General features: G+C 39.9%; 1 protein-coding gene across 2 annotated transcripts in view; it reads right to left on the bottom strand.

Moving 5' to 3' along the window:
- Positions 1-24,168, bottom strand: part of DUSP16 (dual specificity phosphatase 16) — an 89,099-nt gene that overhangs the window by 4,261 nt on the left and 60,670 nt on the right. For both annotated transcript variants that reach the window (XM_031016646.2, XM_055358692.2), the window contains exons 4-6: positions 22,866-23,029; positions 9,358-9,517; positions 1,726-1,849 (exon numbers count right to left, since the gene is read on the bottom strand). In XM_031016646.2, the coding sequence (XP_030872506.2) occupies positions 1,726-1,849; positions 9,358-9,517; positions 22,866-23,029 (448 nt within the window). The remainder of the gene's footprint in view (positions 1-1,725; positions 1,850-9,357; positions 9,518-22,865; positions 23,030-24,168) is intronic.

Below are 24,168 nucleotides of genomic sequence, written 5' to 3' on the forward strand. Positions count from 1 at the left end.
TTTTAATTTTTAAAGTTTCTTTTGTAGAGAAAGGGTCTCACTGTGTTGCCCAGGCTGGTCTTGAACTCCTGAGCTCAAGTGATTCTCCCACCTTGGCCTCCCAAAGTGCTGGGACTACAGGTGTGAGCCACCATGCCTGGCCAAGAGATGATTATTTATTCACCACCAAGGACACCCCTGACACACACACACCAGTGCTACCATCAAAAGTACAGTATAACAGCCACTCTCCTTCTTCAATTTCCAATGTCATCCCCTCTTAAAGTCACCAGTCACTTCTTAGGACAGTTCACATTTTAAATTTAATGACAAAAAGATGGTATCAGATGATCAAAGTATCAAAGCAACACTTCTTTTTATAGTCAACATGACAGAATAACCAAGACAAAGTGGTCTCTGTGTGCTAAGCACTGTGCTTATGCACTGAATCATCATTTCATCCTCAGAACTACCCTATATCAGGTGGGTGTCATTATCCCCATCATATAGCTCCACAGAATCCTTAAGTGACTTGCCCAAAATCACACAGCTACTAAATGATGGTGCTGGGTTCAAAACCAGGCTGGTCAAATATCTGGGTCCATTTTTGTAACCACTATGTTAAAAAAAGATTCATCAAAGGATCAAAACTAATACTAGATGGCTTTCATGTTTCATGGAGGAAATAAAGACTCAGAGACGATGACCAATTCTTCAGCGGCCCCTGCACCTCATGGATACTTTTCAGGTGATGGAGGAGTAGAACTACACTGAAAATTTGCATTTGAATAAGGAACAAGAAAAAAGAAAACATGGAAATCAAGTAACCTAAAGCAAATTCACAAAAATAGAAATAACTGGCTCAAGAATAACAAATATAAATGTAGGGTGCTCATAATGAGACTTCATAACGTGATGTAAGGGTGCCTTTTCTTCTGATTTCTACATGGAGCAGGAGAACCTCAGGGAGGTCTGAACGGTGGCATGAGAGCTCGTGCAGATGACCAGAGGACCCATGTCCTCCTGGCTGCTGACTTAACATGGGAAGCTGTTTGGGCAGCTCATTTCTGTTTTCCAAACTTTGAAATTTGAGAAAAAAAAAAATCCAACTGTTAAATCAGGCCTGCTCCATGAGTCTCTATATTTTTGATTCCTTATCAGATAAAAATGAACCATCTCTACCCAACGAGACATGCAGGGGAGTCAGACGAATCAGAGACTGGAGGCAACCCAGTCAAAATCACACACACACAATCTGGCCGACTCTAGAATGTAGGAAATTTTACCGAAGAATGGAGTCTGACAGTTAATCTGGTTCATATTTGCATGTATTAGGCTTTTTCTTCCCCGCAATCCAAAGTTTGAAGCGGAATAGAGATTCTGCAGTGAGCATTCTATTAGAGCTTCCCCCCGTCATATGCAAATTAAAACAAAGGATACTTTTGCATTTAGGGAAAGCAATAAACTCATGTAACAGGATAGAGATCTCTGCCTGGATCTGTTGTTCCTTAAACATAAAAAGTGGCTGAGGATGAATCTGACACATGTGAGGGCAGAATTAATGCTAAATAGTAAAACAGCATTCTTTTCCAGTCTTCACAAGACCATTAAAAAATCCACAGTAACCTGTAAAAAGTGTGACTAAAATAATCATGATCTGCTTTAATTTGGTTACCCATCCTCATCATTCTTTACGTTTCAGGTCAAATGAAAAGCCAATCACAGAAGACATTTTCCTGCCCTCACCTGTAAGCTTCATCTAAAGACATGTCCATCCTCTTCATGATGTAGGCGATAGCGATGGTGGCCGAGCGGGAGATCCCAGCTAAACAGTGCACTAGGACACATCCATTGGAGGCTTTTGCTTTCTCTGTATGAGTCAAATGCAAGAAAGGTCACTACCAACTATTTTGTTCAGCAGTGAAATCTTGTTTCCATTTACTTACTCAGTGTCTTCCACCTGAAAACCTCTACGCAAATCTCATCTGTGTACATCATATTTATCCTCGCAACATTCTTTTGAGGAGGCAGGGGAAGATAATTCCCTCACCATTGACATGCAGGACAACTGGGGTCCAAACCTGCTTGTTAATAAGCAATTCGTTAATAAGCAAGCTACTACTAACTCAGGTTTCCTGACTTATGTTAGTATTTTCCCCTAAGATATGGGTAATATTTAATATATTCCTGTTATCTGACACTTCAAATTTTTCCCTGATTACCTAAGAAATATAATTACATTTTTTAAAATTATTATTACTATTTTGAGATAGAGTCTTGCTCTGTCGCCCAGGCTGGAGTGCACGATGTCGGCTCATTGCAGTCTCCGCCTCCCGGATTCAAGTTGATTCTCCTGCCTTAGCCTCCAGAGTAGCTGCGATTACAGGGGTGCAGCACCATGCCTGGCTAATTTTTCTATTTTTAGTGGAGTCGTGGTTTCACCATGTTGGGCAGGCTGGTCTCTAACTCCTGGCCTCAAGTGATCCGTCCACCTCAGCCTCCCAAAGTGCTGGGATTACAGGAGTGAGCCACTGCCCCTGGCCTCCCTATTTTAGGCAACTTTTCTGTATGTCATAAAATGGCTCAACTTTATTTACTGAGTTTTAGAAGAAAACCTTGTATAGGCTATGAATCAGGTTTAGCAGGTCACTTTAATGAGATCCAAGAGAACTTTTATCCCTTCCTTGATACCAGGAGTTATTGTCTTATGGCATTATCTCAATTCCCCACAACATGATGGAAGGACTCACGGACACTTTGTTAGAACCAAAGAACCAGGGAAATTCAAGCAGTGCTGCCATCTCTCACTGCTGAGGGACTTAACAATATGTACATGTGGCAGGGGACGAGCCTGGAAGCTACTAACACACACAGCCTGGAAGCTACTAACATTCTGGCCAGTTCCATGACTGCCTCAATTCTAAATAATTACATGTGTGCTCAGTCATGGAGCTGAATTCTCCCCTTTTCATTCTTGGTAGATACTACCACAAGTCCACCGAACCCTGTGTTAAAATTCTTGCGATTAACAGATGCGCAAAGAATCTTACTTTGGCAGCTGAATAATACAAAGCTATTCACTCTCACTGCCTATGCTATAAATATAAGTTTCTAGTGTAATGATTATTATATATAACATAATTATTCATCATATATAAAGCAACATAGAGGTTTTGGGTAGTATATGAATAATTAAGCAGCAAGCAGCTTCCCTTCTAGATCGGGAAACCAAACACAATAAAACAATAACAAATGAATACCAAGCAACAGTCAAACAAAGAATTGCATGCTATACAAGTAAGAACATATAAACTCGTGTACAGTCTGATGCCTTCCTGTGCCTCCAGTGTCCCCTTCCTTCTCAGCTATCATTTACCCCACGTTACTCTGTGTTTCCTTCCCTTTCTGCCCTGCTGCTAAGAAGCTCAAAGCTAAGGTTTCTACTCAATTTCAATAAGAAGTAGCAATTCAGACTTTTTTCAGTTACTGTACGTTTCCTAGTCCCTTATTACTTGATTATTGCTCCTTTATACCATTATAATGTGTATGTGTGAGAATATGTGTATCTTTTGGTTCTAACCTATTATTGAAAACTGCTTCAAATCCTTACTGGAAGGAGTCTGGGTTTTTGTTTTTTAATGTTGACAATATTCTCTCATTAATTTTAACAATTATCTATCTCAAAACCTAGATTATAAGGACCTAGAAGGATCTTGCTTGCTTCTAACAATCCCCCAAAAGATTTAACACTAGGCACATGGTAGGCATCCAGCTGATACTGGCTGATACATATTTTCAAAAGAGATTTTAATAAAAAAAGAAGGCTGGAAGGAAATAAAACAATGACAGTAACATGCGTTATGGTGTTGAGGTTATAGGTTTCCTTTTCTCTGTTTTTCAAATTTTCTGCAATGTGCTTACAACTGTTTTTATAACCACAACTCTTTTGATGACGTCTTTTAAAAATGAAAAAAACAAGTGACTGTACTGGAGTTGAGGTTCACCAGCACGCATCTTGGGAGACATGAGCCCTAAACTGTGTCTTCAAGCAAAGGAATTAATACACACAGAACTGGCAGAGAGGAGAAGGGAAATGTGTGCGAGAAAGCCCTGCAGTGGGACTGAGCAAAGTGCTCATTCGAAAACAGCCTGCCTTGGAGAAGAAACCAGAGAGAAGGTTTCAAAGGTGGGAAGCAGGTGTTTGAGGGTGGTGGGAATGTTAGGCTAAGGGCTACATTTGTTTTTTCAGACAGGGTCTCACTCTGTTCATCCAGGCTGGAGTGCCATAGTGCAAACATAGCTCACTGTAACTGTGAGCTCCGAGGCTCAAGTGATCTTCCTGCCTCAGCCTCCCAGCTAGGACTACAGGTGCGCACCACCATGCCTGGCTAATTTTTAAAAATTTTTTGTAGAGACAGGATCTTGCTATGTTGACTAGGCTGATGTCAAACTCCTGGCCTCAAGCAATCCTCCCGCCTCCGCTTCCCAAAGTGCTGTGATTACACACGCTGCACCTGGCCAAGGCTACCTTTTTAATATAGAAAACTAAGAAGCCTCTTCAGGTTTCTGAATAAAGAACGAGAAGGCAATGATGATGAAAACTGGAAACAAGCAGGTGGCCATTACCGCAATTAAGGCTAAAATCTAGGTTAAGAAAGGGGAGAGAGAACTGCAAATGAAAAGGGCAAAGATGCAGTGAGGATGAGAAGTTACAAAAGCTAAAAAGAAGGAAGTAATACTAAGAGGGGTTACAGAGTCCAGCTCAAAGGACAGAAAAAAGGAGGAACTTCAGATAACAATTTTTAAAATATTTATTAACAGCCAATTATGAGTCGGGTACTTTACAAGGTGTTCAATGGACATTATTTTACTTATTTTTATTTTCTCTTTTTGGTTTACTTTTTTTCTTTTTTTTCATTTTACATTATCTGTTTTAATCCTCACAATATCCCTGTAAGGTAGGTATATTATCTTCAGTTTCCAGATCAAGAAACTGAAGTGCACAGAAGTTTGAAGTAACTTAATCAAACCACTTCACTAATAACCAGGGTAGGCAGGACTCAAATACAGTTTGCCTCCAAAATACATGGTCCTAATCACCTCCCTATGTTGTGTCCATGCAGTCATGAGTTTGGCATGAGAGAGCTGGAGGAAGAGCCCAGGAGACAGTGAAGAGGAAGCAAGAGGCTGTATACATAGCCAGCTGGGTTTGGGGGCACCTCATGAGTATCCCATAGCACAAACGGGCAAACTCTGTTACTGGCACATTAACTAAAAGACAAAACTCCACATAAACCTGAGTCCTTCCAACCAACCCGGAAACTTACCCAAATCTAATCTAAGTAACAACAACAAAACAGAAAAAATCCCTATGAGCCTGTAAGTCATTAAGGGGGTACATCTTCAAATGACATGCTATCACTAACCATGGCTTAAAACCCCACAGATCCCTAAAACTTAAAGTATAATAATAATTAAAAAAAAAATTTAAAAATTAAAAAAAATTTTACATTTATCTTTAAGAATTTGTGTTTGAAAAACAACCCCATCAAAAAGTGGGCGAAGGACATGAACAGACACTTCTCAAAAGAAGACATTTATGCAGCCAAAAAACACATGAAAAAATGCTCATCATCACTGGCCATCAGAGAAATGCAAATCAAAACCACTATGAGATATCATCTCACACCAGTTAGAATGGCAATCATTAAAAAGTCAGGAAACAACAGGTGCTGGAGAGGATGTGGAGAAATAGGAACACTTTTACACTGTTGGTGGGACTGTAAACTAGTTCAACCATTGTGGAAGTCAGTGTGGCGATTCCTCAGGGATCTAGAACTAGAAATACCATTTGACCCAGCCATCCCATTACTGGGTATATACCCAAAGGACTATAAATCATGCTGCTATAAAGACACATGCACATGTATGTTTATTGTGGCATTATTCACAATAGCAAAGACTTGGAACCAACCCAAATGTCCAACAATGATAGACTGGATTAAGAAAATGTGGCACATGTACACCATGGAATACTATGCAGCCATAAAAAATGATGAGTTCATGTCCTTTGTAGGGACATGGATGAAATTGGAAACCATCATTCTCAGTAAGAACAAAAAACCAAACACCACATATTCTCACTCATAGGTGGGAATTGAACAATGAGATCACATGGACACAGGAAGGGGAATATCACACTCTGGGGACTGTTGTGGGGTGGGGGGAGGGATAGCATTGGGAGATATACCTAATGCTAGATGACGAGTTAGTGGGTGCAGCACACCAGCATGGCACATGTATACATATGTAACTAACCTGCACATTGTGCACATGTACCCTAAAACTTAAAGTATAATAAAAAAAAAAAAAAAAAGAATTTGTGTTTGAGAATAATTAGCTCTTGCCATTCTACTACTCTGTATGTATGTGGGTTATCATTCTTGTGTCTTTCTTCTGCTTGAATAAATAAAAAGCAACAACAACAAAAAACCCCACAGAGGAGAAGACTTAGCAATTGTAGTGAATATGGGCTGAATTCAAAAAGTGGCCTGGAGATTTTGCCTTGAATTACTTGGGTGGGATAAGGATGATGGCTCTAATAGAACCAAGCAAATGAAATACTGATAAGTATTTGCAGATATTACAAATAAATTATAATATGTATTTTGTGTGTATGTGTTTAACCAAGTTGCAAAGTAGTTAAAGTTCTTTTGTATGAATGAAAGTGGCATGATGACCCCAATATCTCCCATGAAAGGAGAAAATAAGTTGGGAGCAAAGTTATTCATATTCTCTATTCTCTTCTAACTCTTTTCTACTAAACTTTGTCTCCTAAAGCCCACACATTGTCATGACTTAAGAAAATCATGTTCTATTCTAGATAGATTTTGAAATCTGATTTTTAGCTGAAATTAGAGCCAATGTCTCTGGATGTGACGTGCAATGGGAACATTAACCATAATTTATTTTTTTTATTTTTTATTTTTTTGAGACAAAGTCTCACTCTGTTGCCAAGGCTGGAGTGCAATGGCGTGGTCTCGGCTCACTGCAGCCTCCACATCTCAGGTTCAAGAGATTCTCCTGCCTCAGCCTCCCAAGTAGCTGGGATTACAGGTGCCCGCCACCATGCCCGACTAATTTTTATATTTTTAGTAGAGACGTGTTGGCCAGGCTATTGCAAACTCCAGCAACCTCAGGTGATCCCCCCATCTCGGCCTCCCAAAGTGCTGGGATTACAGGCAAAAGCCACCGTGCCCAGCCAATTGTTGTTATTTAAAGAGGCAAAAACAATGATTTGCTGAATGTTTTTTAACAATGGGAGGGTGTGTGTTAACTTGTGGGGGTTTGTTTGTGATTTTTTTTTTTTTTTTTTTTTTGAGATAGAGTTTCACTCTGTTGTCCAGGCTGGAGTGCAGTGGTGCGATCTTGGCTCACTGCAACCTCCGCCTCCTGGATTCAAGCAATTCTCCTGCCTCAGCTTCCCAAGTAGCTGGGAATACAGGCGTGTGCCACTATGCCCAGCTAATTTTTGTATTTTTAGTAGAGGTGGGGTTTCACTATATGTTGGCCAGGCTGGTCTCGAACTCCTGACCTCAGGTGATCTGCCAGCCTCAGCCTCCCAAAGTGCTGGGATTACAGGCATGAGCCACCTGGCCATTTGTTTGTGATTACTTTAATATGAACTAAGTCATTTATCTTCAGCTGTTTCACAGAATGAATCCTAATTGAAGATGAAACCCTCAGCAACCTGGAAATCTTGAAAAAAGGCAAGTGTTTTGGAATTACTTAAAGTTCCAAAAGCATTAAATAGAATATTCCCCTCACAGGTGAAAATTATAATATGGGGCTTAATATACATAATTCCACTTTTTGTTTTTGTTTTTGAGACAGGGTCTGGCTCTACTGCCCAGGCTGGAGTTCAGTGGCACAATCTCAGCTCAGTGCAACCTCCGCCTCCTGGCTCAAGCAATCCTCCCACCTCAGCCTCCCGAGTAGGCGGGACCACAGGTGCACTGGTAGAGACAAGGTTTTGCTATGTTGCCCAAGCTGGTCTCGAACTCCTGGGTTCAAGTGATTGCTTGCCTTGGCTTCTTAAAGTGCTGGGATTAAGGCATAAGCCACTGTGCCTGGCCAATTCCACTTTTTTTTTTTTTTTTTTTTTTTTTGAGACAGAGTCTCACTCTGCTGCCTAGGCTGGAGTGCAATGGTGCAATCTTGGCTCACTGCAAGCTCTGCCTCCCGGGTTCATGCCATTCTCCTGCCTCAGCCTCCCGAGCAGCTGGGACTACAGGTGCCCGTCACCTCGCCCAGCTAATTTTTTGTATTTTTAGTAGAGATGGGTTTTCACTGTGTTAGCCAGGATGGTCTCAATCTCCTGACCTCATGATCCACCCGCCTAGGCCTCCCAAAGTGCTGGGATTATAGGCGTGACCCACCGCGCCTGGCCAATTCCACTTTTTTGAAAGAACTGGTTCTTTTATTTTTAATTATGGTAATGGTAACCAATTCAGAGTAATTATGGATTAGGGTGCTCAAACTTATGTAACTGGGGGAAAAAATTTCCTTACATGGAACGAGAGTCACACACTGTGGTATGCTGCTCAGGAGCTAGCAGTGTTTCTCCTCTGCTCAGCCACTGTCCACTAAAGCCACATTCCAAATACACATCACCAAGTTACCACTCAGCAGATCTGATCCTGTGGCACCAAAATGCCTCAATAGCAAGTACCCAGGGGCCAGAGAAGCTCCAGAATTGAACAAGCCCAGGAAGCACAACAAAGTATGGCACAGATGAGATCCTGTCAAGACCACTGCCAGGAAAATAACCAAATGAGAGAGTGTGTGTGTGTGTGTGTGTGTGTGTGTGAAAATTCTATTAGATCAAACACTACCTGAAATTATTGGCATGCGGACCCAGGCTCAGAAACACTGACATAAAGACTTAAATGTAATGGGATTTGTTTTCACAAGATTTGACTTTTCTCTGTAAAAACCACAGCAACAAGGCAACAGGGAATATTACCAAAGTTTCCCAAAAGCTTGTATAGGATTTGAAAAAGTTGGGGGAAGAATTTAACCCTAAAAGCTTAACTGATTTTCAAACACCTGCAAATACATAATTACAGATCCTGTGAAGCTTAACCTTGGTGGTGTTAAATGTTAGCTAGAATGTCACAAGGCCAGTCCTTAGGGACAGTGTGACACACGCATCACCTTGACCACTAGATGAGTAAGCTGCACCACGTGCTGTTTTCAGACTTTTGAAATCTCTGAAATAGGCTCCTTTTCTCTAAAGAAAAAATGGGGGGCTGAGGGGGTTCACCTACACATGAGACAATCACCCACGGGACCTGCAATATTATTTGAGCTACTTACCAATGAAATCTACTGATTTGTCCAACCACGGCAAAATTTTCTCACAAAAGCTGTCATTCACAGGCACACGCAGGAAATGAGACTCGGGGATAAAGTCAGGCTTTGGACAGGTGTTGCTGGCATTTAACACATAACCAATCCCATTCTGCTGCATCAGCTCCTATGGAGAGAAAGAGCAGCAGTTAAAGTGACTAATAATATACTAAACATGATCATTCTGAAAGAGTGAAGTTTAATGCGACGATAAAAATGCCCAGTTTCCTTGAAATACAATTCATTCAGATCAGTGAAGTCCAAAAACCTAGCAAAATGACATCTAGAGACAAGTTTAAAGAAAAAAAAATTTAAGGACAACAAAGGCTATTTAAAATAGTATGCTTGAAGCCCACACATCATTCATATAGTCAAGTCTCTATTATCTTCATTACTAGAGAGAGAAGTGGAACAAAGAATACAAAAAAAAACCAACAGCTTATATGATATTTTAGAATATATGGACACACAACATTTTCTTCCCACACGGAACACGCTGGTTCTCTAAGATACAATTCTAGTCATTCTTCTCACTCTAAATACTCTCTTTGAAGGCTGCACTTACTTCTATAGTCTTAATTACCAGTTCTACATGCTGATGGCGTGTGTGTGTGTGTCTCCTCTTAAATTTCCAACCCGTATCTCCAGCTACCTACTGACTATCAGGATGTTCCACAGGCCCTTCACATTTAAAATGTCAGAAACTAAACATATTCTTTTTCCCTTTTCTGCCCCCAACTCCTGCCTCCTCTCTGTAATCCCCAAATTGTTTAGGGTAATAACATCGACCCAGCCAACTAAGCTCGAGAATAAAATGGGGCTCCTTTCTCTTCCCCATGACCCTCATCCAAATGGCTGCCAAATCCTTTTGGAATAACCTCTTCCATTGATCCTCTCCTCTCTATACCCATTCACTGCTCAGTAGCCAAGATAACCAAAAAAGCCACCAGGAGCTCTTGAAGTTTGCAGTGGTTTTCTCTCCAAACCATGTTCTGAACAACTAGAGGAATCTTTGTTATGATTAACCCCAAGCTGGGTGCTTTATCCACATTCTTTTCATTTCCTTGAGTCTCATTTCCTGCTTCTGTCCCATATAGCACCCCCAACGTCAAATGTATACCCACCCTCTGTTCACACGATTCCCGTGCTTAGAAGGCCCTGTCCTTCTTCTGGAAGACACTCTTCCCACTTTTCCTACTTTATTTAACCTCATCTGTGAACTCTTTCCCACTCATGCATAATTAACCATTCAGTTCTCTGTCCTTCCAAAGTACTTTGTTCACACCATTAATTAAGCACCTACCATAGTGTGTTACCATTAACAGATAATTCTCATCTCCCCTGTTATGTAATGAAGTAATGAGTGAGATCTTGGACCGCGTCTTGTTTTCGCACCTTCAGCCCAGCTATAGAGTTGCACTCAAAACAGTCTGTTCAACTGACATCCATCCACCATTTAGCAGGCAAGCCCACACAAACCCGCTTCATTTAGTCATCCCCCTGCTGCCTCTCAGGAGATGTTCCAAGCCTGGAATAATTATCTTAGTCTAAGCAATCTTGGTCATTTCTTCCTTCTCTTGGAATACTACCTTTTCTACAAATCTTTTCCAACTACCTGAAAGAAAATTGGCAATTTTCTTCCTATATTATTACCCTTCTGAAACATGCCAGTTCCCTAATCTCTTCATTTACTACATTTGGCACAATAAATATACTTTATTTTACATAAAAGGTGAACAGCAGCCGGGCGCGGTGACTCATGCCTGTAATCCCAGCACTTTGGGAGCCCAGCACTTTGGGAGGCCGAGGCAGGTGGATCACCTGAGGTCGGGAGTTCGAAACCAGCCTGACCAACATGGAGAAACCCCATCTCTACTAAAACTACAAAATTATCCAGGTGTGGTGGCACATGTCTGTAATCCCAGCTACTCGGGAAAGTTGAGGCAGAAGAATCGCTTGAACTCAGGAGGCAGAGGTTGTGGTGAGCTGAGATCGCGCCATTGCACTCCAGCCTGGGCAACAAGAGCAAAACTCCATCTCAAACAAACACACAAACAAAAAAGTGGACAGCATAAATCCAGATTGTGTATGCAACCATCTCTTATCTCTGAGATGACAATGTCAATAAACAGCTTTTGGAACTAGGTGGATTTCTTAGATTGGCCAACACCCTTCAGCTATGCCAGAGCCCAAGTCTTCTGATGGTCTCATGCTTCTGTTAGGTTAACAATCAGGCTACGTAGATCTTAATGGTATTTACTACAACCTTTAAACTTTTGTACATGTAGCAAAGGTTACATTTGTTTTTCTATGTGTGAACCCAAGCTGAGTTTATCTAGTACTATCTGATCAACAACAGGGTGCAGAAACTGATTCAGGATCACTCATGTAAGAACAGAAGTGGGTCACTGGAGTTAAATCAGCCTTTGAGGACTTTCTCACCAATAGTCCTTTCCACCAATGGTACTACATTTTTCTCCTTTTCACCAATGGTACTACAGATATGTTAAATTAAAAGTAAAGGAATTAGTAATATCCCTATCCACTCAATTCAATAATGAAGAAATTACAGAAGTTTCTGAGAAATGAGGTGACTCTAATAGTGTTACACACTGTACACAATCAAAAGACAACAGGAAATTCTAAGAGAAAACGTGCTGCAAGTCAATAAGGACTGTCAAAATTGATTTTCCATAGAAAAAATACAATGTACACTTCTGACAAGTAACCTTAATAGCCTACATTTTAAAGAAATGACAACCTATATTAAGTCAAAAAATATTTATTGAGCACCTTTGTTAGAGACCTTTTAATTAGACAATGACACACGGTACTGATTAAGAAAATCATATCTAACATTTAATGAATGCCTACAATGTGCCAGGTACTGTATTAAGCATTTAAATGGACTGTCTCCTTTAATTCTCACAACCACCCTTTGATGTGGGTTCAATTATTGACCTCCTGGGGTCAAGTGATCCACCTGCCTCAGACTCCTGAGTAGCTGGAACTACAGGCATGTGCCACTGCTCCCCTCAAATTTTTAAACATTTTTTTGTAGAGACAGGGTCTCGCTGTATTGTCCAGGCTGCTCTCAAACTTATGGCCTCAAGCGATCCTCCTACCTTGGCCTCCCAAAGTGCTTGGATTATAGGCATGAGCTACTATATGCAGCTAGTAAAATATTTTAAATGCAAAATGGACTGAGAAAAAATTAAATAATTTCAATGGCTTTATTTATAAAATTTTTAGCTTAAAAGGTCTATTGATTAAATCTACTATCCAGATGCTACCTGAAAATTTTTTTGGAATAATAAGATGGGACTTGATAAATAAAACAAGTACAATTTGTAAAAACAAACAAACCAAAAAAAAAAAAAACCCTTAAATACTAAATATAATTTGGCTACTAAATTAAATATCATAAATAAGTACCTTCTTATCTGGATTGGTAGTCAGTGGAAAAAGTCAGTTAAGGGGGAAATCATTAAAAATGATATATACATACTCGAAACATTATTTTAACTTAAAACAAATAAACATGCATGAATACACTGATTTCTGATGCAGGACCACAGCTTTTTGTTTTCTAGGTTAGCTAACTGGAGTTCATAAGCAAATCACACCTAAATGCATCTACCACTTATAGTTTTCATTTTTTAAAGAAGAGCAGGAACTTGTAAAACACTATCAGTGCCAAAGCCTTCTAGATTAAAACTGTCCCCCAAATACTTTACAGCTCCCTTATTCCCACCTAATTTGACAAATTATATATATATATGGCAATCTGTCTTTCCTGAATCTTTCCAAAACACCTGACTTAGGTCACAGAAAAGCATCTCTCTTCCTTCACATCTCACTGGTGTATGTCCTATTTTAATTAACATACATAATTATAATAACAAGTCCAGTGGCCTAAACAAGTTCGAGAACAAACACAACTGATTCTTGGTAAGTACACTATTCAAATGGTGGAGGCAGACGTGCTACAGCAAAGAGCCTACTCATGCAGCAGGCATTCACCTGCCAAAGATGTGGGGAAGAGATGTCGTGGAATCTCTGGAGTCAGTTAAGAAAGTTTCTAAAGTTTCATGTAACTGTTGTTAGTTTGCTCTCTTGATTTTTTTAATTTTTTTTTTTTTTTTTACAAACTTCAATACAAATGGCTGGGAGGGGATCTTAATTTTTGTTGGTGTTTTTAAGACACAGGGTCCCACCATGTTGTCCAGGCTAACCTCAAACTCCTGGATTCGAGTGATCCTCCCATCTCAGCCTCCCAAGTAGCTGGGATTACAGGCATGTGCCACCATACCTGACTCATCTTATTGTTTGTAATGGTGAAACTGAGATGGAACTATAATTATGAAGAATGAGTCTGATTATTTTGTGGAATAAGGATTGCTTTTATTTATAGATACGTATCAATGTCTTCTTACTAAATTATAAAAAGATATCTATATAATTCATTCAGTTTAGTTTCAGCATGTTGTATAAAACATACACAACTGAATATTTACTCTGCCCTATAATTAAACATCATAATCTTTAAGCTTCTAGAGAGCAGTCACCATATGCTGTTAAATATTTAGCTCAACTTTGTGCTAAGTCTGCAAATACACACTTTCTACTGATTAGATAATCCTTCTTCACTGGCCTTCAAAGATCCTTCCAACACCTTGGCCTCACAGTTCTTTGAACTCCTCATCTTGGCCTCTCACTCTCATGAGATCTAGCCTGGTCTCTGTCATTACCAATAACCACAAACCCTCCATAATCTTGATTTCATGCACCCTACACTTGGACGACTCTTCCACTTTCCAGCTCACTCGAGATCTCTTTTACTACACTACACCCAGAATCTGTAAACCCCTGCAGGAGGACCTACAGTCTGATGATCTACTAATTTTCTCTGTCCTTCATCCCCATGATGTCTGTCTTCCTTCCTTGCCCAATGTAAATTCTATAATCAGTTATTACAATCACTCCTTTCCTTTTACCCCAACTTCCTCTGCCCTCATCAATTGTTCGTACTCACTTGGCAAGATTACAACCCTGGTTAAGTCTAATTCCCCACCTAGTCAGCACTGCCCATGCCACTGAACATGGCCAGAGAAAAACACTCCACAATGCTACCTGATCTCACTTTCAATTCATACTCCTCAGCAATCTCTGTATTTCCCCAGTCCATTCACTTTTTCTCTTTCCCATATGCCATTCTGTTTCCCTTTTTCTTCAAACTCCCTATATGTCCCCACTCATCTTCACTCACAGCTGAAGAATGACCTTGCTTCTTACTACAATGGAAAAATCGAAACAGTCAGAGGCAAATTTTGATAGACTTCCATCACCACATTTACCCATCTCTCAGCAAATGCGCCCAGATACTATGCCTTCCCACCTGCTGTTCTGGATGAACTGTCCACACTCGTAAGGCCAATCCCTCCGCTTGCTAAATAAATCCATCCCCTCTTGCTCAAGAACATAGCTTTGTGATTCTCCTTTCTCCTACATCAATTTTCCACTGTACAGGATCATTCTTCCTACCTGCAATCAAACAAACCATTATTTCTCCCACCTTAAAAATATCTCCTCTCAGCTTCGCTTCTCCCTCCAGCCATTACCCCATATCTTTGAAATTCCTTGAAAGAACCCCTTCTACTTGATATCTCCAACTCCACTCCTCCTGTTATCTCCTGAACCCACTCCATTCAGGCTTTCACCCCCAACACTCTACCAAAACTGCTCAATGATCACCAGCGATAGTCATGTTGCTAAATCCAATGACCAATTCTCAGTCTTCATCTTTCTTGACCTAAAGTACTACTTGGCACACTTGACTGCTCCTTCCTCCTGGAAAATACGTTGTTTATTTGCCTCCCTGATTACTTGATTTCCTTCCTTCCTCAATATTTACTTCTCAATATTCTTTGTTGGGTCATTCTCAACTCCCCAGACTTTCAGGGTGGGAGTGCTCACGGCTCAATCCTTTTCTCATCTATATTTTGCCTCTTAGTAATTATCTGATCATCTCTTATGACATCAAGTACTGTCTGTATGTTAATGACTCCCACCTTCATACCTCCTCCTTCAGGGATCCCCCTGCCCCATTCATACATCCATCTGTCTACTCAACATCTCCACTTGGAAGTATAACAGGCATTTCAAACTCAGCGTGTCCAGAACTGACTCCTGCTCTTCCTACAGACTCCATCTCAGTTCATGGCAACTGCATCTCCGAGTCTCCTTGACACCTCTCTTTTTCACACACCCCTACCATCCAATCCTATTGGCTATACCTTCAATATAGAGCCCAAATCTCACCATTACTGCCACCTTGACTTCAACACATTACCATGGAGCCTCCTAACCGGCCTTCCTGCTTCCATCCAGTAGGAAATTCAGCCTATTTTCAACACAGAAGCTAAAGTGATCCTAACAATGTAAGTCAGATTATGTTGCTCCTCTGCTTGGAACCTTCCAATGACTCCCTCTGAACTCTTTTTCTCAGAGTAAAAGCTCCCATCTTTACAAGTCCTATGTAGAAATCTTGTATTGTCTGGATCTGCTCCTATTACCTCTCTGACGACACTCTCCCATGCTCACTCTGCTCCAGCCACACTGGCCTTGCTCTTCCTTTAGCATACCACATGTGCTTTGCCTTGGTGGCTTCTTCTGCCTGTATTGCTCTTCCTCCAGATATTCAAATGGCTTACTCTTTGACCTCCTTTGAGTGTTTGTTCAAATGCCTCTATCTCAATTAGGCCACTTTGATCACCCATTTAATTACAACCCACACCTCACAGGTAATCCCCAGCCCTCTTACCCTGTTTTCTTCATAGCACTCACACTGTACTATACTATGTAATTTACCTATTTGTTATGCTTCCTATCAAGTTTCTTTCTCCTAGGATGTAAGCTAATGAAAGCAGAGATTATTGTCTCATTTCCTGGTGTACCTCCAGCACCTAGAACACTGTCTGGCACATGGTAGAGGCTCAATAAACATTTGTTGGGTGAATACATGAACGAACCCTTATCCCTGAAGCTGACTAAAATCAGTATCTAGTAACTGGTTTATTAGCATCTTCTAATGAGAAACCTTCATATATGTTCCTTGCACATTTTCATTTTACAAGTCACTGTAAAATATCATTAACTTACATTCATTTCATAATTTAAAAAAGACTTTTTCCTGGGTTGAAAATTTTAGATTCTCAAATTCATTAAGAGAAGGTTTTCTGAGTAAATTAACAGAAGGTGTGTTTACTTAATGTTTAAGGACATGTACATTTCATACAAGTTGCATGGGTTACAAATTAGGATATAACTATTTATTTTGAAAAATAATCACCAAGGGCTTACTATGCATCAAGGTATTCTGGGGCATAAAAAAGCAAGTGTTCTCACTGAGGGATGAATAGTCTACTAGCAAATGTTAAGACAGTTGCACGAATAATGATGATACAAAGAGGTATCCGATGAATATAATGTAGCAGGATAAACAAAATGGCATTGGAAAACAGGAGTAAAACCAAAGGGAAGGATTCTGAGAAGACTATTTATAATGGGAACTAAAATTGTCAGCTGAAGCTCAGATGGCGGTAGAGGCATTTCAGATGGAGTATAGAAAATGAATGAAGACCAAGGACAGGACAGAAATATCTGGGGTGCACTCACTAGGCGAGTGTGTCCAGACATTGAAAGAGGATGAGCAGAGGAAGAGAAGAGGGGAGGTAAGAACTAAAAAGGTGGTATTAGGTCCTGGAAGGTCTTAAATATCAAGCTAAAGAGTTTTACTGCCAAGCTACAGAACTTTATCAAATGCCATACTAAGAAGACTGATCGATTTATTAAAGCAAACTCCTAAAGGATCTCTTCTTGGAAACAATTCATTAGTGGTTAGTGTGGAATCTCAGTGTGGCACGGAATAAAGTAAAGTACATGGGTAACGGCCCCAGAAAAACCAGAGCACAGCCCAGCGTATTACCACTCATCGCCTGGGTGATCTTGGGAAGGTTACCTAACCTCCGGTAGCTTTAATTTCCTCACCTGTAAAATAAGGCTAATGATGTGTATTTTGTAAAGCCAGTATGAGGATAATAAAGTGCCTGACACATAATATAGGGTCCCCTGAAATGTTAGTTCTCTTATTTTATCTTGTTGTAAAAATTGCTTGTAAATTGTATGGTATATGAATTATATCTCAGTAAAGCCATTACAAAAAAAAAAAAAGCCCATGATGTATATTTTTCACTAATCCAAACTGTCTTTTCTCCTAATTGGTGTTAAGTAGGGAAATTACATTGAATACAGCAGGCAAGGTTCATCTGCAAAGTGAAGACATACTCCCCCTAAGGATTTAAATAGTGATTCTAGTTTCAACACACAGTTGAGTAAACTTTCAAAAATGATTATCTGTAAACCAAGACAGATTTCATTTTATTATTATGATTTCCATTCACAACTTTTCTCCCTTTAAAACTTTCTCTCCTAACCCTGAAATAAGCTTTCTCCTGCAGTCAGACTGATTTCTAAATATGAGTTCTATGATCCTTTGATGCAGACTGTGAAGTAGTACACAGAGAACAGATTAATATATGGCCTTAATGAAACTGCTCTGTTTGGTCAAATTCTCTCTGTTCAGTGAGGCTGAGGACAGAGATCTCATTAAATAACCACAGGCATTTCAATTCTAGATAAAAGAATTGTAATTTTTCTTTCTGAAGTCAATTCCATGACTAATTTTGCATTTGCCCATCCATTTGCCTTCAAAACTGGCCTCAAGTCCTACTTAACTCCATCAAGCCTTCCTCAAACGACAAAACACACTGTATCTACTACTCACCCTAGTAGGCTGCATAGTCTACCCTAAGATGACAATGACAAGTGTCCCTATAAACCAGGAACTGTGCTTGGCATATGCCATTTCATTTGAATGTTACATGAACACCAGGAGGCTGGAGTTATTGTGGCGTGTAGGTAAAGAGACTGAGATGCAGTAACAGCTGAAGTGATATGGCTGGTAAGGTGGAGAACTGGGATGCAAAACTGTCCACCCCTAAAGCTGGCTCTCAACCGTCATGCCGTGCTGCCCCCACACTGGGAGGGACACTGTAGTCACCTTGTCATGTCAATTGTTGTTTAATGAATAGGTCTTGTCTAACCAACTTGAACACTGTATGGTGTTCTACACAGAGTGACATAATAGACATTGAAGAAATATTTTATTGATAATTTTGACACTCTTTTGTGTTCCTAGATCATATATTTCCACTGGAAACTCTGAAAGCATTCTTAGCCTATATTGTGTTTAGGCTATTTGTTGCCTACCTCTTCTAAGAAAACAACAGAGAACGTAGCAGTCAGTCTTCCTACCGCGTACCAGGCAGAACAATAAGAAAGCCTAGGAAAACCAATTTTGCATGTTAAGAGGCTGAAATAAGAAGCTATACAAAAAATGTTGACAGCAGATTATTTAAATGGGGAAGGAGCAGGCAGCAGAGAAGAAGCTGCAGTGGTTCACCTCAGATACAGTTCTGCTTAATAACTACTCCCAATAGGTAAGTCAGTCATATGCTGCATATATTTAAATGTGAACAAAAGTCTGCATTTGAAATTGTAACTGATAAGAGAGAAAAACAATCAAGAACTTTTGTCTTTCACAGAGTAACCAGAGATTCTTTCTCAAATCCCACTCATTTCAAATATGAACTAGACATCAGCAGATGACTTTTATTTAGTACAATAAGCTGCTCCCATTTCAGCTCTAGTACAAAGACTAGAGGATGAAAGAACACACTCTGAGAAACAAAAGTACAGTTGTGAGGGAAAAGGAAAATAAAAGTATGTTTTTGGTACCGATGACTTCTTATGGTCTTCTACAAAAGAACCATGTCTTTAAAACATCAGTAAAAATTAATACATGCTGAGACCTATACTGTCCAATAAGGTAGCCACAAGCCACACATGGCTACTGAGCACCTAAAATGTGACTACTCCAAATTGAGATGTGCTGTAAGTATAAAATACACACCAGATTTTAAAGACTCAGTACAAAAAGAGACTGTAAAATATCTCAGTAATTTTGTATACTGATTGCATGTTGAAATATTATTTTAGATATACTAGGTTAAATATGTTATTTTTAAACATTAAAATTAATTTTACCCATTTCTTTACTTTTAAAGGCCACTGGAAAAATTTAAATTATGTATGTGACTTGCATTATATTTCTATTGGACAGTACTGGTATAGATGATGTTGCAGAAAAAACAGGGAAAGAAATTCTCAACTGTGACTCAATAGACTTAAGATTTCAGTCCTTCGTAACAGCCTGCTATAGAGAATTCCTTTTTCCAGAAGATGGGCATTTTTGGTGTAATATAAGCATGGGACTTAAAATTACAGCAGCCTCGGTTTACATTTGATCTGTGCCACTGACTAGCTCTGAAGTCCATGACATAATCTCGGGTAAGTGACTTAGCTCAGGGCAAATGTATCTCCTAATCCTATTATGAGGGTTAAATGCAATAATATAAAAAGCCCAGCATTTTAAATGGGAAACATGATTCTCCCAAGAAAATTTCTGTGACATGCTTCTAACATATTTTGGTGGCACTTCATTTAAAAAAAAAAAAAGACTAATAGGGCAGGCACGGTGGCTCACGCCTGTAATCCCAGCACTTTGGGAGGCTGAGGCGGGCGGATCACGAGGTCAGGAGATCAAGACCATCCTGGCAAACATGGTGAAACCCCGTCTATATTAAAAATACAAAAATTAGTCAGGCATGGTGGTGTGTGCCTGTAGTCTCAGCTACTCGGGAGGCTGAGGCAGGAGAATTGCTTGAACACGGGAGGGGGAGGTTGCAGTGAGCCGAGATCATGCCACTGCACTCCAGCCTGGTGACAGGGCAAGACTCCATCTCAAAGAAACAAAACAAAACAAAACACTAATAATATTAGTGGTCTCGTGGTTACTGTTTGTAAAGACTTCAACTTCTGAATTTTAATAAAAAGAACTGTACTGTTACGGAAGATTATAAAATTTTCATCTTTGGAGATCTTTAGGAAAAAAAGCAGCATATTATTTCTCTTGGAAAGTATAAATCACGAAGTTCAGCAGGATGATAGGTTAGTTAATACTATTTGTAAAAAAGAGGCAAATCTAGTTCTAAAACTCAACTGGATAATGTTGGGGAATTCATGTAACATTTTTGGAATACTGATTTCCTCACTTATCAAATGCTGGTGGCTGACTAAATGATCTCTGAAATCTCCTTCAACGCTAAGGTTTTTTGTCAACAACGAACCTAGAGGTCAAACATGCATTTCTTTATTTTATTTATTATTATTTATTTATTTATTTATTTATTTATTTATTTTTTGAGATAGGGCTTTGCTCTGTCACCCAGGCTAGAGTACACTGGCACAATCTGGGCTCAGTGCAGCCTCTGCCTCCCAAGCTCAAGCAATCCTCCCACCTCAGCCTCCCAAGTAGCTGGAACTACAGGCTAGGGCCACAAAGCCCGGCTAATTTTTGTAATTTTTGTAGAGACGGGGTTTTGCCACGTTGTCCAGGCTGTTCTCAAACTCCTGAGCTCAAATGATCTGCCCACCTGACCCTTCCAAGGTGCTAGGATTCTAAAGTGTGTGAGCCACAAATATAAATTTATATTCACTGCTTTCAAACCTATCCAGCTTAATAGTTTATTCTTATTTCTCACCATCCTTGCAGAATAAAAATAAAAGTCTATACATCTATTTTAGGGGTGCTTCCTGACAAGCCTTCTATAATAACTCCTTGCCCAAGGTGTTGTCCTATAAACTTCCACAAACCCATTCTCCCCGCTGCAAATATTTCCTCTCAATACATCTACCTATGTATCCTGCTTAGTGCTGTATATGTTTAGAAGCCAGAGTTAAAAAGAGAAAACTACTATTTTTCCCATCCTCAACTCCAAATTCTGGTTTAACTGCTGTCACCTTTTTTAACCAACGTATTTATTAAATCTGAAAAAGGTATACAGCAAAATGAATGTGTCATTTAACTGAGTGTCAAAAGTAACAAAAACGATCTGTAACACAATTACTTGTGGAATGACCTGCTGATGGCTGGTTAAGGTTTACCAGGATTAAACAGGATTCTTAACTAGGAATTTTATTTTATTTTCTGATCTGAGGATTAAATAAGCCATCCCCAGCTTTGCCCTAGGAATGCACGGGACTTTAAGAAATTAATTTTGCTTTCTGTAACATAGCCTGCTTATCTCTAAAAAGAATTAATAATAACTGCATGCTCAAAGGCATCGTGACCCCACCAGAAAGGCTCGGTACAAGCATGAGCTATTAAATCTCAAATCGGCAGATCTCACAGTAAAAGCAGACATATTAACAACACAGTGTTGAGGCAAAATTTTGAAGAGGCAGGAGTTTTAAACACACACACACTCACAGAAGAATGCCTTATTGCTACCCAATGACCCGATGATCGGGTATTTTTCTTCCTCCTAGAAAGCCTTGCCTTCCAGGTGCTAAAGAAAGCCAGTCTGGAAGCTTATTTTTACAATCAGCCCAATTCTTCCAGTTACTCAAGGAGAACGTGTTAAGGGGTACTTCCCTTTGTATAGGAAAATAGCACTTGTAAATCACCAATAGTTGAATTAAGATCTCTGACTGCTTTTTCAATTCGTGGTGATGTAAATTAAGAGATTTTAGAGAAAAATCACTTTTCCACGCAGTAAGAGCACTGTTTTGTAGCATTACTAATTAAGAGCATACAAGCTGTGGAGTCAGATTATAGTTCTATTGCTGTTCTGCTTGTACCATTATATACAAAGGCCTCACTCAATCCAATGTGTTCCTCCATCAGGGCACGCTTTGTCCAGTAGGGCCCGTGTCTTTTTCATCAATAATCCATGCTCTTCCCTCTTCTTTCTCAACCAAACTCCTCCAAAGAGCTTTAACCCAGGGAGGCTGGCAGTGCATAGTTTCAGCCTTTGTCCTCACCATCTTTTTAACACCTTTCCCTACCCCCCCAGCCAGCAGTCATCATGAGGACCTTCCTCAATCCAAGCCCAACCTGCATCCCTTTCTAGTATGTTGCAATAAATAAATACATTTCTAAATGTGTGATAATCCAGGAACTAACAGCCTGAGAGTGCCCAATTATTATAATAGATCAATTAATACCCTAAGAATATAAGGCTAAACTTCTGAAAAATCCTGTCCTATTTCAGTTCTCTTGGACCTATTAAGAACAAGTAGACATGACAATAATTTAGGTTTCCTGCAGTAAAAAGTAACATCAAACAAATTAACACTCCAAGAGATGACGCAACTGTTACCTGGGGAGCACACTGAGAATGGCATAGCAGCTCCTGAGATTGGGGTGTGTTTCAAATGACATAATGGGTAACTGCTGTTTCTCCAGCTAACAATATAAACCCAGCAATGAAGGATATTTTCAAAGCACCCACCTTGTTGAGGACATCTCGCTGGCAGCCAAGATAAAGATTGGGAAGAATTCGGGTTGGCCCAATGTTGGCAACAGGTAAGCAAGGCTGAGAAATGCAGGTAGGGACTAGAGTGGATTTTCCTTCACAGAGGCCAGGGAAACAACGAGAGAACTCAGCAAACCCACCTAAGAATAAACATTATAAAATTATAAAAAATTATGCCACGCACAAAATAAAAACCAGCTTTCTGTGAACTGCTCAAACAGTTTAAAACATAAAAATTGAACCCACGAATCCAAGTGGATATCACTGCACACCTATTCCTGGCTACAGCTGCTGATGCTAAGACTGAAGCATAATCCAGCACTAGGCTTGGCCTATAACGCTACCATGGGGATAGGCAAGTCCTGAAGGCACTTGTAATGAATGACTCCTCTCTCTCAGACATTCTCTTCATCTTCACATACCCTACAACATTTGCTCCCCACTCCCCATGCAAATGTTTTTTTTGTAAAACATAAAGAGGATTTAAAGTTAGTAGCAAGTAACCAAGCCAATAATTCACAGAAGCAGAATGGGGATATAAGAAATGAAAACTGAGGCTGCTGAATGCAACTTCTTCAAAATAAAATTGATCGAGTCAAAAATTCTTTCTACAACTAACTTTAAATCTTCCTACCATACAAATTTTTTATTGCAAAGGTATCACAAACATACTCCCACCTACGAATATTCTATCAAGTTCTGGGGATTCCCTGGGCAGTTAGTCAAGGTCTCCATAATTACCACTGATGTCTGGAGAGCTCCCGTTCATCTCAGCAAGCACTATAAAGAAGTGCTGACAGACTAATTGCTTAGGGTACAGGAAGGCTTTGTGGCAAAATTACTGAACTCAGAATTAGAAGAATTCAGTTTTTTCTAGTCCTGTCCTTACAATGATCTGCTCTATGACCTTCACTAAGTCACAGTCTTGCCACCACTCAATGGAGTGAAATCTATGTAGCCAAAAGAGGTGCTTTCACTCCCTCCAGGAAAAGAAAAAATGAGTAAGGTTATTTGCTTTCCAATCTAAATATTCCTTGCTATCCAAACCCAAACACCAAACAGATTCTGATAAATTTTCAGATATACGCCTTGCTATTCAAACCCTCGCTATTCACTAAGTCTGAATCAAGGAGATTTGGATGACGGGATCCTCGTATATTTTTAATATTAAATTTAAAAACAAGGCAGGGCTCGGTGGCTCACGCCTGTAATCCCCGCACTTTGGGAGGCCGAGGCAGGCGGATTGCCTGAGGTCAGGAGTTCGAGACCAGCCTGGCTA

The sequence above is a fragment of the Gorilla gorilla genome, chromosome 10, assembly GCF_029281585.2.
Source record: "Gorilla gorilla gorilla isolate KB3781 chromosome 10, NHGRI_mGorGor1-v2.1_pri, whole genome shotgun sequence".
NCBI lineage: Eukaryota > Metazoa > Chordata > Mammalia > Primates > Hominidae > Gorilla > Gorilla gorilla.